The sequence below is a fragment of the Chelon labrosus genome (assembly GCF_963514085.1).
Source record: "Chelon labrosus genome assembly, chromosome: 7".
Lineage (NCBI taxonomy): Eukaryota > Metazoa > Chordata > Actinopteri > Mugiliformes > Mugilidae > Chelon > Chelon labrosus.
This window is the reverse complement of record NC_140343.1, coordinates 12,567,974-12,586,322: the sequence shown is the minus strand read 5'-3', so window position 1 is coordinate 12,586,322 and position 18,349 is coordinate 12,567,974. Positions and strand designations below refer to the sequence as shown.

General features: G+C 41.1%; 1 protein-coding gene across 1 annotated transcript; it reads left to right on the top strand.

Annotated features, from left to right (window-relative positions):
* The first annotated feature begins 91 nt into the window (after positions 1-91).
* Positions 92-17,182, top strand: LOC311490844 (desmoglein-2.1-like). The gene is made up of 17 exons (XM_084548570.1): positions 92-421; positions 3,265-3,390; positions 3,896-4,054; positions 4,160-4,301; positions 4,828-4,988; positions 6,532-6,666; positions 7,285-7,470; positions 8,457-8,902; positions 8,980-9,122; positions 10,106-10,327; positions 10,900-11,145; positions 11,550-11,680; positions 11,860-12,162; positions 12,304-13,095; positions 14,357-14,518; positions 14,887-15,090; positions 15,696-17,182. Exons 1-17 carry the CDS (start codon positions 380-382, stop codon positions 15,789-15,791), a joined length of 3,696 nt encoding a protein of 1,231 aa, XP_084404696.1. The 5' UTR covers positions 92-379; the 3' UTR covers positions 15,792-17,182.
* The last annotated feature ends 1,167 nt before the right edge of the window (positions 17,183-18,349 follow it).

Below are 18,349 nucleotides of genomic sequence, written 5' to 3'. Positions count from 1 at the left end.
CTAATCCATCTCCAGTCTATTATGACCGGGGTGCAGCATCAGAGCAGACACACCCCAATCCCTTTCAAATGGTGGAGATGAATACAGTTTGGAGAGGTTACTAGGAATATTTACAGTGAGCCCCAATAGACTCTAGATCCACCCCTGGGCAGGGCGAGCAAAATATCTCTGCCAAACGGCGTTCGTGCGAGCCATTGACTGCACAGGTGAGAACTAAAGAGGACGGCGCGCTGTTTTCTTTGGTCTGCACATACTGTCAGGATAGCGTGGCGCAGCTGGATAGGAGGTGTCTGACTTCTGGAGGGTTTTGAATCATTTGCCCCAACACAAGGAACTCTTTTCGACTATCAGCTCTCTTGATCAGGACCTTTCTGCAGCCATGATTTGGAGTTCTTCGCCGGTGTTTTTGTTGCTACTGATGGTGAGTCGAGATGGAATTTCATTGCCTGTCTTTCCACATTCAAAGACCGAACTAACACTCTAGCTTAGTTTCTGTTGTCTCATAGTCTACCACGTTCATACGGAAGTCCGCGTCTGTTACACAAACCAATATAAGCACGTTTGCGGCAAGCCACATGTAGGTAATAAACCGCCTCATTGGAAGAAAGAAAAACTATTTTAACAGGAATAACCCACGAGCAGAACTCGTCTCATTCTGGGCAGTGACTGAAAAAGAGAGAGGACAGGAAGAGAAGAGAGAATCAGAAACAATAATAATAATAAAAAATCAGAAATAAATATGCAGCAGACAAACATGCCCCAGACAAAAATAATAAACATTTTTTGTCGATGCGTCATGGGTGAATGAACACGATGAACCGAGCCAGCATGCACAAAAGAATACCTAATAGAGTTGCTGTTATGAAAATAAACAAGTGTGCAGAGGCAGAAAGCTATTCCAGTGAGTTTATGTAATAGTGGGATATGAGAGCTTTCAATGTTGAAAGAGAGGAGAGGAGAGAAGCTTACTGAGTCATGGGAAGACCACTAGAGGTCCCATAGGAGGCCATGTGAACCAGAACAAGGTGACACAGTAGCTGTGTTGCCCTTTTTTTTCTGTATTGTAACTGTAAGTTTTTGACTTTCTGACTCAAAAATAAAATAAATCAAGGTTTAACCGTTATATCCTATTTAATCTGTCTATCTATCCTATCTAATCCTGTTTGGATTAGAAAGGATAGATTAACATGAAATGAAAATACGTTGAAGATTAATTAGTCTTCAACAAAGAATGAGGAATTAACCCAGTACGTTCTTTGTGCCTAGCCGGTTTTGTTATGCACCTGGTGAGTCATCGCTCCCACATTTTCAGTTAATTACATGTTTGTAATTATGCTGACATGTCCGTACACTGAAGGAGAAAACATCCAGGGAGTGGCAGGGTGTTGTCTTCCTCATAACAACCTACACTGTTCTCAGCAGATCAATGATTTTACTTAGAAGCCTTTACAGGTTCTTTTCATTAAAGGCCAAATTCATTTTGGACAAAAGCTTAGGACAAACTGAGTGCATCTCCTCCTCCCACAACAACAAAACAATTATGGCTCATTCTGTTTCTTCCTTATTCTGGCTGTCTAACAGTATTGGTTCTAGTCCTCTGCTGCAGAAATTATAGTACCCTCTGAGCTGAGGGAGGTTGGGTCTGTCCCAGGACACAACCCTGGGTTCAGCCCAGGGGCCTCATGTAAGAAGGGTGCGTGCGCACAAAAACGTTCCGTACGTACTCGTTCACGGAAAAGTTCAGATGTATCAAGAGTGAAATGAACTTGTGCGTGCCCAACGCCAACGTCATGGCTGGCGTACGCTGGCTTCTACAGCTGCTGATCCTTTGGCGACACATAGAGGTGATGCTGGGAAACTGTAACAAATGTGAAAACAATTAGTCCGACCAGTCGGGACTGTGCTGGTCGACCCTTGAGCAGAGCCATGCTAGCCGTGTGGGACGGAATTATCCACATGTCAGCCAGGTATATCAGATTCCCATACAATGCATCTGAACAGGTCAACATTAAAGCGCAATTTGCAGCAAGAGACGGTTTTCCAAATGTAATCGGAGCTATGGACTGCACACACATTGATATAAAAGCGCCATCACATGATGAATTTGTAAATGTCAACAGGAAACATTTTCATTCGATCGTGTACAAATCATATGTGATGTGCAAATACAATTAAACAACATTGTGGCGCGTGGAGGACAACGTGCCAAAGAGTACATTTTTGCACATCTCCACTCCAGTAGAGTAGCGTCTCCAATTTTCCGTGAAGTTCTTCTTTTTTCCCGTCTTACTCATTCTTATGTTTTCATTTTATGATCGTGCAGATAGGGGAATCTCAGGTGATGGGTCAATTTAAATGTAATTTGCATATTTAAAGTGGGGTGTGGATAGGGAGGGGTCGGGTACAACATGTGCGCTCAATTCCGTGTTGAATGGGATGCACAAAGGAAATGTGCTTCTGGATCTGAGCGTGAGCCACGTTTTAGTTGAAAATCCACGCAAGTCTTTGTACATGAGGCCACAGGTGGTTGTGGAAGTGTTTTTCCCCTCTCTTGGGGTTGCTTATAGGTTTGTGCACAAGATGGGACGAGTGGTTGCTACCAAACAGGGCATCAGCATCTTGGGAATGTTTGCAGCAATGAGGCTTATCTGGTTCTTTATTGAGACACACATGTTCTTTTCATTACTAAATAGTAGTTTTTGTCATTATCATTTTGATTTTGAAATTAAATAGATGTAATGCCATCTTTAATTATAATATCAAGTAGTTCCTATCGTTCCAAACCCAGTATTTTTGCTACAGTTGTATCCCAGGGGTATGCATGAATTAGTATTTACATAAACACCAATCAGGCATAACATTATGACCACTGCCAGGAGAAGTAAACAACACCTAGACCAGACCAGACACCCCACCCCATGGCAATGACACTCCTTGATGGCAGCAACCATCCCCAGCGGGATGCAGCCTGACACAGCCACACGCACAAAAACGGTTTAGGAACAAATAAAAAAAAATAAAATAAATACCACAAGCCCCTCCCCTCAACCCATAGGACCCAAAGGCCCCCACTAACAACATCCTTTTATCAGACACCACAGGACACCCTCAGAAGGCCCATGTCCATTCTCTGATGAGTCACAACTGTTTTGGAGGAACAAGGGAGACCTACACAATATTATAATCATAATGTTATGCCTGATGGACTATTCTGTCAAGTTGTCAGTTGTCAAAGTAAAAGTAATTACATGTGTTGTGTTTCAGCTCCAAGTGGTTGCTGTGGCAAGGGCCAGCACTGGAGGCATTTTGGTGAGAAGAAAAAGAACCTGGATTCCTCCGCCAACAGAAATAATGGAAAATGAAGAGCCTCCTGAAAAACGTGTTGCTCTCGTGAGTCAATGGTGTTTAACTCCTTGTGTTTTGTCCTATATGTTTTAGGCTTTGTGCTAATGTTCAGGACGAAGAAGAAGTTTAAAAAATGTGTGACTGAAGAAGCCCTTGGCTAATATTTATGTCTCCAGTGTAATCATAAAATAGAAAATAAAATTGCTAACATTTTAACTTTAACACAACCTATGTGATATATTGTCTACTTTATGTGAAAGTCATTACGTGACATACACAAAGAAGGATAAAGTCTGCTATTTATGCAGTATTTGCACATATAGTTCAACCTTACTTTTTCCACAGCGCCAGTATTGAGATCAACAGTCACTCAGTGAAGACATACTTCATATGTGCCCACCTGCTGCTTTCCTTTCCTTGCTTTTATTGTTTGTTTGTTCCCCAAGCTGAGCAGCCAAATATATTTTCGGTTGTTTTCGTTGTTGTTCAGTTCTATAGTGCAGTGAAATTACAAATTAACATGTTTTGTTCTCTCCTCCTTGTATTTTAGATTCATTCAGATTTAGATAATGGCCTAGGTAATATGCAATACTCCCTGAAAGGCAGAGGCGCAGATCAGGATCCATACCATGTGTTTGTGGTCAAACCCGATAATGGACATATTCATCTGAACAGAAAGGTGGATAGGGAGTACATCCATTTGTACAATGTGAGTGAAAATATTTATTTCCCTTCACAAGAATTTGAACTATCTGCTTTTGATTTCAACAATTGAAATATTTGACATGGACAACATCATTTTGATTTGTTTCAGCTGTCAGGTGTTGCAACGTTCATTAATGGCACTACGGCAGAGGATAACATCGTCATTCGGTTCAAGGTTTTAGATAAGAACGACAACCCTCCAGTGTTTAAAAAGCTAATTTCCGGGACGGTGAAAGAGCTCAGTCCTGCAGGTTATTATTTTGGCTTACGATACACAAAATGGGTCCTTGAGGCCTAAGCAAAGGTGTTGAGTGCATTTCCAGCATCAGAAAATGCTTCAAAGCCAAGTTTTAAAGTATTTTACTATACAACATGATTACTTACAGTGTTGCTTGGTACATTGCACTTTTCTGTATCTCAATACAATACTAAGAAATGGAGACAGAAAAATTACTGGCCCGAGAGGTCAGCTTATGAGTTATTAATATGATTAGTTGATTAAGTGTGTTTAAGTGCAGCAAATCTGTCAAAGACTGCAGACAATATATAAAACCAATGCACTGTTTCTGATGATGAGAAATGTTGCAGGCACATAAACACAGATGTGAACAATGCATGATTAAAAAACAGCTAGAAAATTGGCTTGCATATATTTTATGAGAAAAGAAATGCACCCAGCGCATTGGTCAGGCTTCAAGTATGCGCGTAAAACACTGGATTTAAATCTATTTTGTGTTTTTAAGTTTTATGACTGTTTCATTTAATGCTTGTTTTCAGGAACTACAGTTATGAAAGTCGAGGCAATGGATGCTGATGAACCTGGCCATATGAATTCTAAGGTTGCCTATACCCTCTTAGATCAGACACCACGTGATGACATGTTCTACATGAACAGAGATGGAACCATCTACGTCAAAAAGCCTTTGCTGGACAGAGAGGTACGAACCAAACTAACAGCGTTTCACGTTTAAAACACAGTCAGATACATGGGGAAAATCAACTCAAAGGAAAGAACCCAGGCGCAGGACTCAAGTGTTCAGGCACAAGGTTGGGACTTTAATAACAACAAATGCTGGAGGGGAGTTCCAAAAAGAAACTAAAAGATCAGCAGGAGCTGGCTGGTGAAAAAGCTAGAGTGGGGCTGCACCTGAAGCAAACAGAGAAAAGCAGGTTTGTTAGATTGAGCACATTAGAAATAGACTGAACATCGATTGCTGGTCCCAGTGTTACTACCGCAAAGGTAACTGAAGAACTGGTGATGAGTGGGAGCGTAGAAAGTCCTTAAGTAGAGAACAGCTTGACTGGACAGTGAGATGCAGGTGAGATGGCAGCCCAGCCCCAGCATAACAACCAGCAGCAGCTCAACTCTGCACACCTGGGGCAAAAAGGAAACAGCCAAACAAACACAAATGCAAACCCATAGAAGGTGACAAGTCGCCTCTTAAAGGGGAACTACCGTTTTTTACAACCTGTTTTTTCTGGCATAAAATACGATCGTTTACTCATCCATATAACTTCGGTGTCATTTGTAGTCCTTCAGAAGATAGTTAGCTCCAGGGCACTGGGGCACCGAAACGCAGCCTCTAAATAACGCATTAACTGCCACAAAACTCGTTAATTTCACCAATATTTTGTTATGATACGCTAGTACTATTCCCCTTTGAGTCTGGAGTTACCTGTTATCATCATCCGGGGTCTGTAGATTGACCTATTAACCTCCGACCTTGATGATGTCATCTCTGAGTGCCGCGAAGGTCGGCTTGTTTACCTGTAATTTGCTACTGCTAGTTTTTTGCAACATGGCTGAATATTCTTCAGATTCTGAGGTTGTGGACGATGTCTTTGTTTATGACGGACGTCCTTACCGTTTTGAGCCAGAGTATACGGATGAGGTGCTCGTTGAAAGGAGGATGCGGAGGCAGAGAGAGGAACAGCTGGCCAAAGAACAACAAACAGCTGCACGTCCGCGAATAGATAACAGGTAACTCTGGACTCAACGGGGAATAGCACTAGCGTATCAAAACAAAGTATTGGTGAAATGAACGAGTTTCAGGGCAGATAATGCGTTATTTAGAGGCTGCGTTTCGGTGCCCCAGTCACTCCCACTATATGGATATACGCAGCGCTCTGTTGGAGCTAAACATCTTCCGAAGGACTACAAAAAACAAAAACAGTTATATGGGTGAGTAAACGATCATATTTTATGCCAGAAATAAGGTCCAGGTTGTAAAAAAACGGTCGTTCCCTTTTAACAATCACTACAACTAAAATGCAGTAGATTTTAGAGAGCACAAGCTGATTCCCACAACATCTGCCCCATTTATAACACCATGTCCCATGCTTGGTCTTGGCATTCCTGTTTCTGGAGCTGCAGTTTCTGTACCAATGATTGTCCATAGTTTATATGGATTTTCAGTTTAACAGATTTTATGCACATTAAAAATGTAAGTCATCTATGATTTCTTGTCTTTATCATTTCAGAAAATCGACAAATACTTGCTGACAGTGAAAGCACAGGACCTAGATGGCGGTCCAGGTGGAAATAGTGCAACTGGCACTATTACCATTAAAGTCGGGGATGTGAATGACAATCCTCCCACTCTTGAAAAAGAAACGGTAGTTCTCTTAATCACAGTCTTCTACATCATGTCGTGCTTTTGTTTTGACGACAATTGTTGAACTGATAGGGCTAATAGTAAGGGCTGAGAATCATCTTTTCTTTCTCCTCTTTGCCAGTATTCTCTTTTGCTTCATCTGTTTACTTTGTGCCTCTCTTCCTTCCTGGCCTTGAGCAGAATGGTCCCTGTTAAAGGGTTAGAGTTTTTATTTGCTTTTTCCATTGCCTTTGTGCTTGCTTTAGGGCCTTTGGGCTAAGGGTACTGTAAAGCATATTGACACAAGTTATATTGTTTTTCTCACTTAGTAGATATAATTTAATTAAATTACACATATCTGTGCATGCATTAATCTGCTTGACTCTACATGGCCGACCTAAAGCAGATGGGTCCAACCACATGAACTGGGCTTTGCTCAGTGTTCATTCCTGTTAAAAGTTTTGACTTGCCACCCTCACTTTACTGCTTCCTCTTGGGATTTCAAGCTCTGAGTTCGGTTAAGTGTCTCTAGACAAGTTTCAAGTTTTGGTGGCCCTATGAAAATAAACGTCGAATTGAGCTGAATATGGCATTAAACTTAATATGGTTTCTTTGATCTTAAAACTTGTTTTATTTGCAGTATGAGGCAGACATTGAGGAGAATACACATGGTGTGGAGGTGATGAGAATCAGAGCAGAGGACCTAGACCTGAAGGGCACGGACAACTGGGAAGCTGTGTTTGATATTGTCAAAGGCAATGAAGAGGGCTACTTCAGCGTTAGAACAGACACCGAAACCAATGAGGGTATCCTAATGCTTGTCAAGGTACTGCAGTTTTCACTTTATGAGTCCTAGACGATTTGAAGCGTAATTTTGCAACCGTCACTTTTAAAAACTTACCTTGGTCATTATAAGGGATATGCATATCTTGTGTATCTTGTATATATTTATTTATTTATTTATTTATCAGAGAATATGACAGGAAGCATATACATAAGCATTAAGATTATAATATTATCTGCCATACAATGATATTATCATGATTATTAATATAATATTGAACATGGTGACGCTGCCACGGATTAACATGTTGGGGACAGGCTGACGACAACTGGGCTACTGGAACAAGACACACTTCGACCAGTGTCCACATTGATGAAGAAGCAACAGTGCTCAAATACCAACTGAAGGCAACGAGTGTAACAGTTAGAGAAGTAGAGGCTAACACAGTCCACCCCATTAGAAGAGCAATCAAAGGCAGTTAACACCACTAGCCTCGCTACCAGCGTTACCGTTGATCACTTAACACAATAAGCTTGTATAAACTACAACTACAGGTGACGTACTCGGGTATAAGATCAACAAATTGTAGTGAGTGTCGACCATGGAGAAAATGTTTGGAAGCTAAGATTGAAGGAGCCCGGAGGGATAATAATAGACTATTGTAGAAGGCTGTCAAGAGAAACTGGAGCTGCTGGATGCAAAAGGAGTACAATAAGATATGCATGAGTGAGGCTCTAGAGACTGCCAAGCAAACATGCACAGCTCTGGATGAGAACATTGAGAAGTACCAGGGACTTAGAAGGAGAATCAGAAGTCTGTATAGTCAGTGTATGTAAGTGTATGCAATTATAATTAGCTGCAGCTCAAGTCGTGAAGCTATTTACCACAAGCACAGAACATTTTAATAAAAGGATAAAATGGCGTAAACCTATATAAATATAATATTTTCTTTTTTTTATATATGCACCGTATGCATGTCATATTTATATTAACCTGTGTTCTTTATGTTTGTGTTTTGCATTTCACAGGAGGTTGATTATGAAGTTATGTCGAAACTTGAACTTGGACTGTCTGTGAGGAACAAGGTTTCACTGTATAATTTATCTGCTGGAGGAGGTGGAGGAGGTGGAGGAGGCGGAGGAGGTGGAGGAGGTGGAGGAGGAGGAGGAGGTGGAGGAGGTGGAGGAGGAGGTGGAGGAGGAGGTGGAGGAGGAGCTGGAGGAGGAGCTGGAGGAGGTGGGGGTGGAGCAAATGGAACTGGTGCATCAGTTTGGTCTGGAGGAACATCAGTGACAAGTTTTAAAACCTATCCCATCAAAATCAATGTGAAGAACCAGCCTGAGGGGCCACGTTTTAATCCCAAAACTAAAAACATTCCCATCTCGGAGGGACCCAGCTCCATCAGCATTAATGACATCATTGCCCGCTACCCTGCAAAAGACGGAGACACTGGGGAACTAGCGGAGAATGTCAGGTCAGTGTACGCAAACACACAATATTACTATAATCTCAATATAAACTGATAACTGATACAACTGATTTCTTGTGCAGGTACGCCAAGGGCTCAGACCCTGACAACTGGATAACCATTGATCCATTGACAGCAGAGATCAGACTGAACAAGATGCCTGACAGAGAATCTCCAGCCCTGATCAATGGGACATATTTTGCTGAAATAATCGCCATTTCAGAAGGTACACCCTTCCGCTGTGTATCTGCTCCTGCTTTAGATGTTTTACGTCTCAGAGCAATACTCTTGTGACAAGCAGCTGTGGATAAGCTGATGTGGATTCAACCTTCATAAAGTTGCATCTCTGTTACTAGATTCTACAAGCTACATGGTTTAACTCATATACTGTATAAATCACAATATGACCGTCAAAAAGAATTGTGCTACTGGAGAAATATGAACTCTCTAATGCTAATTTCCATAAATGCACTAACCGCAACAGTTTGCATTGGCTCCAGGCTTTTTTACTGAGCCATTAGGACATCTTCTTAAAAGAAAGAGTCACAATAGTCTAGCCTGGACACGTGCAGTAACTAGTCACTGTGAAACAGAATGTTTCTAATATTGCATAGTCCCATTAGCTTGTTTTATATGCCATCACACAAGTCATACTGCCTTTCTGGTCACTTCCCGCAGCTGTAACACATTACCACCTGGGCATGCTAAAAACCCCAGCTCCTACAGTGTATTGTTTGTACTTTCTCTTTTTCTCTCCTCCCTTACCCCATCAGCTCCTTACTGCTCCAATGGCTCTATGACCACAGGAGGGGTCTTCTCCAAATGTTGTGACGCATTCCGGCAAGCAAAAATAAGAAGCCATTTAGCCAGCAGCTACAAAACGTAGTATACCTGAAGAGGCTGGACTCTTCTGGCTTCTAGTGTGTTAGTTTCATCAAACTCACCTATATTTGACCAGGCAAATCTAGGTCTACGTCAGGGTATCTTCCCAGCTGGCCATGCTCGGTAAACTTCCACAGATAAGGCTGTATGACTTCACTTCAAAAATATGCAGAGCTCCACTGTCAGTCTGAACACATTATTAGAAGAGCAAACTGTTTCCCATCACTAGAGGGAATGAAGTTTCTGTCTATATATTAAGAAAGAAACTTTAATCAAAGGAAAAGGTTGAACTACAGTATATTCACATTTCCGTTTTTTCCATCACAGACATGCCAACTAAAACGGCCACAGGCACCGTGGCCATCCAGGTGGAGGATTTTAATGACCACTGCCCACAGCTGACCAAAAAGGATCAGACTCTGTGCACCACGAATCAGTCTTTTATTGTGAACGCTCATGATGAAGATGCACACCCTAATGGACCTCCTTTCCACTTTTCCATCATCGAAGAACGCACTAATGGAAAATGGCGAGTGGAACCTCTCAATGGTGAGAAGCAAGATTTTCATTTTCCTAGAAAGTTGGAGCCCGACTTAAGGTTTCTCCTACATGCACCGAATTTGGTAACAACATGTATTGTCTTCCGACTTACAAATTATCCTATTAGTGCTGTATAATAAACAGAAACAGAAAGTTAGCAATTTTGAATGCACCGTTTCATTTTTTGTGTTTTATTGCCATTTGCACACATCAATTTTACAAACTTCAACTTCCAAATTTCAAGGAATTAGTGATTCAAAACATAGCATAATGATAGTGTTATGATATAATAATAATATAATACAATTGTCACTGTAGTTACTATGTCAACGTATTCTATAGCACAAAAGAGTAACTTACCAGCTGGTTGTCACTGCCTGCTCTGGTTGGAAGTTCAACCTACTTCACAGTGTCTGGTTTGGTGACGTCAGAGGCAGTCAGGTGATGGAGGTCATCAAAAACAAGAGTTTCAAGTTGTGTTCAGGAGTAAACAAAGACACAGTATAGTAACTCAGTCACATGCAACATAAGTTACAAACTTGAAGAGTCTAATTCAAAGTCTACTGCTCTGTTTCTGACAGATACAGCAATAGTTGTGAGGGCTCTACAGTCCACGTGGCCTGGTATCTACAAGGTGGAACTTGCGGTGAAGGACAATCAGGGAAAGTCCTGTCCAGAACCACAGATTATGAAGGTGAAAGTTTGTACCTGTGGGGATGGAACAGCAGTGTGTGCAAATCAAGGGTCCTCTGCTTATCCCGGTAAAAAAGTGAAGTTGGGTGCTGCAGCCATTGGAACACTAGTACTGGGCCCGCTGCTGTTACTACGTAAGTGTGGAGTTCTGATGAAGTCTCTTTTTTGTAAAGGGGGGTCTTAAAGGGAAAATCCTATTTTTGCTGCAATGCTGCGAGTGGCATAATCATACCAAGGGTTGAGTAGTGGCTGTCTAGCGTACTACCAAACTTGAAACAGGTGACATCAATCAGATAATGTTTAACTTAGCCAGAACTTGCCCAGAAGTATTCAGAGGATTGTGATTTCAGACGTCGCCAAGTATCAGTTGTGATGCAAAACAACCCAACGGCAAAACCCACTACAGTGCTGTAAAAAAATTGGTCAAACTGTCACTCATCTTTTAGACGTAATCGCATTGCATTGTGACAGTCCCAGCACAACACTTTGGAAGCCTTTAAGTTGGAGTAAAACTTCTTCTTCTTTTCATTTTTTACAGTCATTCCTCTGTTGCTACTCCTGTTAAAGTGCGGGGGTGCTGCAGGTTTTCCAGATATCTTTGCAGAGATGCCTTTTGACACCAAGTCACACCTCATTGCCTACCACACTGAGCATCAGGGAGAGAACACGGTAAGACCAGCCCTCTTAAACAACATTTGACCTTTTTGAGATTAGAAATATTGAGATTAATAGTGGTGGCTCGTTGTTATTCAATTATGTCTGTTCGAAAGCTGCGTAGAAGTGTATTTTATTAACTTAAGAACAAATGTTGACTCTGTACTAACATTTGGATCACTGGCTGATTATAGGAAGTGCCACAAATAAAAGCTCCCAACCAAGATCCTGACGATGTGATCATGATGGATGCGGCCAAGAGTAAAAGACTTTTAGCCAGTCCACCTTTGGATTATCAGCAGTCTGTCATGTCCTTGAATCGGGACCCTGGTGAAGAATTTTTTTCAAGTGGCCACGGAGCGGGAATGTGGGGGATGACCCAGCGAGATGGCAGTGGCTTCTACTCTCAGTTCGAGGGGAGGGAGTCAAGAGAAGGTGAAGGAATGATTGATGAGATAGCTTTGCCAGACCAATTCCTGTGGCAGTACTACAGTCAGGTGAGGAATTAATTAGTGGTGAAGGCTCAAGAGCCAAGCAAAGCTGACTTTGTTTGCAGGTTTTACTTTGATTGGTTTCTATGAAAAGGAACTCATCTTAAAAGATAACCTTGGTAATGATTTTTTTTTCTTTTAAAACAGGCGACTGGTAAAGAGACATCTGGAGTACAGGATGATCTGTTGCAATTTGACTTTGAGGGCCAGGGCTCTTCTGCTGGCTCAGTGGGCTGCTGCAGTCTCCTAGAGACTGACAATGACCTGCAATTCCTCGATGACCTCGGACTGAAGTTCAAGACTCTGGCTGAGGTATGCGGAGGCAAGAAGATCTCAACTGAAGTTTCACCTTCTCTCCCCAGTGTCTCTGTCAACACTAAGACATCAGTCAACACTTCAAGTTCGACTGTGGTTCAACAAGTCTCCCCGCCACCTAAGCTGCAGCAAACCATAATCAAAGCTGAGCAGAATGAGGTCAACAAGGTTTCTCAAAATGTGACCAAAAGCACAGCCACTGTGACGGAAGGAATGACAACAATACAAAGAGGGATGGCAAATCAAGGCCAGATGTTTTCTTTTCAGCAGCAGCAGCCCATCTACTATGCAACCGCTCCTGTGTTGCAGCCAATGCAGTATGTAATCCAACCACAGGTTCAGAACACTGTGCTGCTGGCTGAGGCACCAGCCACCAACGTCCAGCCCATGGTACTGATCAACGCCACTCAATCTGGACCTTCCCAGACCATGATGTCCACTGGAAATGGCTCCGGGATGGTGCTGGTGGAAAACGCTGGGGTCCAGAGTAGCAGTGGCAACCTGATCCACACAGGAACCTTCTCTGGTCCTCAGACCATGATGTTGGTCGAGGGTACAGTCCCTCAAAGCCCAACGAATGTGATAAGTGGGAGTCAGGCATGCCTCGTTCAGAGAGGTACCCAGGTAAAAAAAAGTTCTTTGAAATACGCTGAAGTATGCTTAGTAAATTCCATGTCTCATGATTATGTGTGAGCTTTGACGTCCTCCTCCTCCCTGTCATGCCACCTGTCCTCCTCACTGTCTGTAGATGTCAGCATACTTTGTTGGCGCTCTGCGTCCCCACGCGTACTGGACATTTAAATCGTTAGAGCTAATAAAATTTACCTATACCCATGGGACGTGCAAGTGGCTTCCCCCATGGTCCTAAAAACGTCCAGTAACACCCGGAATGATTTCAGTGTAACACAAATGGAGTCCTCAGTTATTTTGAATAGGAGATTAATACAGTGTAAATATAACTGAGGTGAATTCATGAAGAGTTTCAAATGAGTTAGCAAATAGTAACAAGTATATTTAAATATATTTGAATACGCCTTGATTTCATGTTAATGCAGTCACTTAAGTATACTTAAGTGAGGTTAAGTGGATGTTAAACTGAACTAATTATACACCATTAATACATTAGGGCCACTTTCAGTATGATGAATAAAAAGCACAATTTAACTAATGATAATTTTTGTACATTTAAAATACTTCTTTAACATTATTCACAATATATATATATATATATATATTGATTTTTAGACAGGAACTGACTGTGTTCTATTAAATGTTACTGTACCAACCAAGACACTGAACTCTGAGTTGCGCCCAGCACTTTGAGAACAAATAGGTAGAAAAACGCTAATATGAATACAAGAGCATTTACCATTAGTTCATGCGTGGTGTTTATGGGTTAAACAACCAAACAAAACAAGTTTCTCTTCCTCACAAAACTTCCTATATCTCTAGATCAGTTGTATGTTTTATTAGCATTTAGTTTTTTGTTTAAACCAATTGTCCGGATTTATTCTTTCATTTGTGGCTTTGAACTAAGATTTTAACATAATGCAGTAGGACTATAGTATTTAAAATCCACAATTTGTAATGTGAAACACAGGAGGACTATTAAAGAAATATATGTTTTTTAAAACTGATCAAAGAGCATTTTAATAGATAGGACTCAATTGTCAGTTTGTTGTGTGCGGTTCTCAAAATGTGACCAAAAGCACAGCCACTGTGAAGGAAGGAATGACAACAGTAAAAAGAGGGATTGGCTGTGTTGTAGCCAGTGCAGTATGTAATCCAACCACAGGTTCAGAACACTGTGCTGCTGGCTGAGACACCAGCCACCAACCTCCAGTCCATGGTACTAATCATTGCTACTCAATCTTGACCTTTTTAGGCCGTGATGTCCACTGGACAAGCCCAGGGTACTGGGATGGTGCTGGTGGAAAACGCTGGGGTCCAGAGTAGCAGTGCCAACCTGGTCCGCACAGGAACCTTCTCTGGTCCTCAGACCATGATGTTGGTCGAGGGTACGGTCCCTCAAAGCCCAACGAATGTGGTAAGTGGGAGTCAGACATGTGTGCCATTTGTGCTGTATTAACATTAATGTACGTTATGCAAGACTTAATGTTTAAATAAGTTTCAATTAGTGTAATTGATTGCACTGTTTTGAGGCACCATTAAGATTTTAGACTTCAGTATAGACGGTTGAGGCTAGTTTTCCAAAATGGCACATCTTGGCACCATCTGTGCCATTTGAATTTCCTCATCTACCAAACTATATATTCCACTTGTGCATCACTAATGGTGTCCAATACATACAAATACAGCATACTTTTAAAAAAAAATTTCAGCCAGACATCTAAACCAGCCACCAACCTCCAGTCCATGGTACTAATCATTGCCACTCAATCTTGACCGTTCCAGGCCGTGATGTCCAATGGACAAGCCCAGGGCCACGGGATGGTGCTGGTGGAAAACACTGGGGTCCAGAGTAGCAGTGGCAACCTGGTCCGCACAGGAACCTTCTCTGGTCCTCAGACCATGATGTTGGTTGAGGGTACGGCTCCTCAAAGCCCAACGAAGGTGATAAGTGGAAGTCAGACACGCCTCGTTCAGAGAAGTACCCAGGTAAAAAAAAAGTACTTTGAAATAGACTTAAGTATGCTTAGTATACTTCCATGTCTCATGATTAAGTGAAGCACAGGAGGGCTATTAACGAAATATGTCTTTTTAAACTGATCAAAGACCATTTTAAAAGAAAGGACTCAATTGTTAGTTTATTGTGTGCGTTTAAAAAAAACAACACTCATTTATCATTGAAGTGTACAGTACAGTAGTAAATTTATCAATTTTATTTAAGTATAAATGATCATTATTGTACTTTTTTACATAAGCACTACTAGGGGTGCAACCATGGGTGCAGATCCCAGGGGGGACAGGGGCGACATGTCCCCCCCAATTTCTGAAAAACATGAATTGTCCCTCCAATAAAAATAACCTAAATTATTCAAAATTGAACAAATGTATTTTCAGACTTCACATTCTTCATATTTTAGATTCACATCTAAAAAGAAATGATTGAAATGGTGATTTATCAAAAAAAAAAAGTCCTGACATCATTTCTGCACCCCTGGGTGCAACGTAATTTCAATGTTTGCAATGTACTTTAAATGTACTTACTGATCATTACATTACATTTTTATCATATTAAAATATAATTCTTTTTTTACCAGGGCACTTTACAGTCAAGAAAGCTGTCCGGATCCCAGAGAGTCCAGAAGGTCAAAGAACCAACAAGCAATGGAGGGCAGCTGGTCCATCAGAGCTAGTGGTCTGCCCTAGAGGAGTGAGTCTTCCTCAGCAAAGGAATCCCATCTACTGGCCCATAACACACAAGTCAAGCTTTTGTGCTACAACAGAAATCAATGCTTTACCAAATGTAAGGTAGTGGTGCAGGAGATGTTTACTGAATTGGGATGAGGGAAGAAAAATAACATTTTAATACAGCTGAAAGTTTTGGCAAGGCAGTTTCTCATTGGTGGCGGGTGCAATGCTGCAGTTTGACAAGGAATTAAGCTACCTTTGCCTACGTGTTCATAATACAGCTTCCGCTTAAGATTAACGGGAAAGAAACTCTCATAGTTAACCTCTGTTGGTCAGCTATTTGGAATAGCTGTAAAAACAGACGCTGCCTTTTTGTTTTAAACTATAACATTTCATATTGGGGACAGATTTACATTTTCAGCTTTTCTAGACTACATACGTCGTACATAACCGTCATAACTTCATCAATCAATCAATGACATACAGTTCTCACATCAGCTTAATATCTCAGCGTCTTATTTGTTGATTGGCACGGCCCGTGCAGATCATTAGTGGTGGAGATCATCTGACATTCATCATTATCAAGTCAAGTCCAGTGAGCTGTGGCACCAAGTTGTAATTGTAAAGTCATCGTTAAGTGTCTCTTAATATCATGTATTTGTGCTTAACATGCACAAAATCCCTATGGATGCGCAGGAGGAGTGAATATTACGAGGGGGGCATTGCGTATGGATTCCAACTTCTTGTAATGTCTAGAAAAGTTCAGGGCTGCAGTTCACTTGTGAAAACAGCTAAATAAAAGTGTGGGTACCATGAGAGGTTCAGACAGAGTTTGCTAACTCGAGTATCCTTTCTTCTCATCGACGGGGAGTTAACGAGGCATCCGTGGCTGAGATAATTAACTGTGTATACTTGTGTACATGCAGCTAACCATAAATCTGCTCAACTCTTTTGGTTTACTTGTTTGGTTCTGGTTGATTCTTTGAATATTTCTACTTTAGCTTATCATAGTTGGGTTATTGAGTTGTCGGCTTCACCACACCATTGAGTTAATGCTTATTTTTTTCCTGACATCATTATCCAACCTAATCAACTGTTAATGTTTTTTGTACCAACATATGCTAAACATCTACTTTTACACAGTTCTCATGTTTGGACTACAGTGAATGTTTCATGATGGAAAAGGGGCTGTTCAGATTGTCTTATGTCAGATGAGGTCATTATTTTATTTTTATTTTTTCAATAGATACAGTTCTCTAGATGTCTTATTCATGTTTGTACTGCATTTTCTTTAGATCATGTACAATCTGATTACAAACAATAAAAATGGGGGTTCATTTGTTACCATGCTTATTCACATGCTCACATATTTCTTTAATAAACTTTGTAATGAGAACTTGATGTCAGCAAGTTTTTATTGCCTATTCCTCCCTGTGCACACAAGCACATCGTGCATTTTACCTTATCTGGTAAAAAAAAAAAAAAAAAAAAAAATACGTTTGACTTCAGTGTTTGACTGTAAGAGTAGGCTACATCCCGTAGGAATGCATAGGAAATGCCAGAGCATACATCGTCCATATTATCCTCGAAAATGTACACAGGCTCCTGGTTAATTTCGATGATTGTGTTTGTTATTCAATTTTAATCATATAGCTCCACTAATGATCCAAATTGTCTCAAGATGCTTTCAGAAAACAGGGTCTGAAACCTTGAATCCTCCTCACTACAAACTCTCAACGTTAATTATTCGATATTAGCTTTAAATTGTTTGAATGCAATATACAGTTCTCTCTGACAGATTTCCGTCACTGCATTCCAAAGAGGCCATGGGTTATTTTGACATGAAATCCTTGTTTTCAAGCGATACCAGCTGCAACTGAATGCAGGAATCGACCGGTCCTGCATATGATTAGTCTATAAATGAAGTTTGTCATAAAATGTAACTGAAGCTATTTCTTTCTTTCTCTTTTTTTTTTTTTTTTGCCATTTTTTCAATAGAGCACGACGTGTTTTTCAGTTAGCAAGGACGTTTGCACCTTCCCCTTTGATAGCTTTTCGGTTAGGCAACTCCAACCAATTGCTTTTGTTTCCTTGATCTTATCTGACTGCAAGAGAACGGAGTAATGATTACACACGTGACTCGGACCCCAGTCTCTTGCATAAAAGCTCATTACATGACCCATGACGGGAGCCACTGCCACCTCCCATCTTAATATGGCTGCAGAAAGGGACAACAGCTAAATTAGCTCACCATTTAATTCAGCTTGCTGTCCCTCCACACCCTTCTTGCAACTGGCTACTTTCCAGGTAGCCATAATAAGGCAACTGTGACTGCATAAATATCGTAGACGAAGGAAAACCGTTTCCACTGATCAAGCAGCAACTACTAGAATGGCAGCCTTCGTCATTCAGAGATTTTGTCATGCATATTTGTTACTAGTTTAAGTAGCCGAGAAATAAAAGCGCAATCTTGAGGAATTATGTGCACGGTGAATAACAGTTGTTTTGAAGTCATGTGTGATTTCTCGTCGAGGAGATAAGCTTCCATTTTGATGGCGTCACG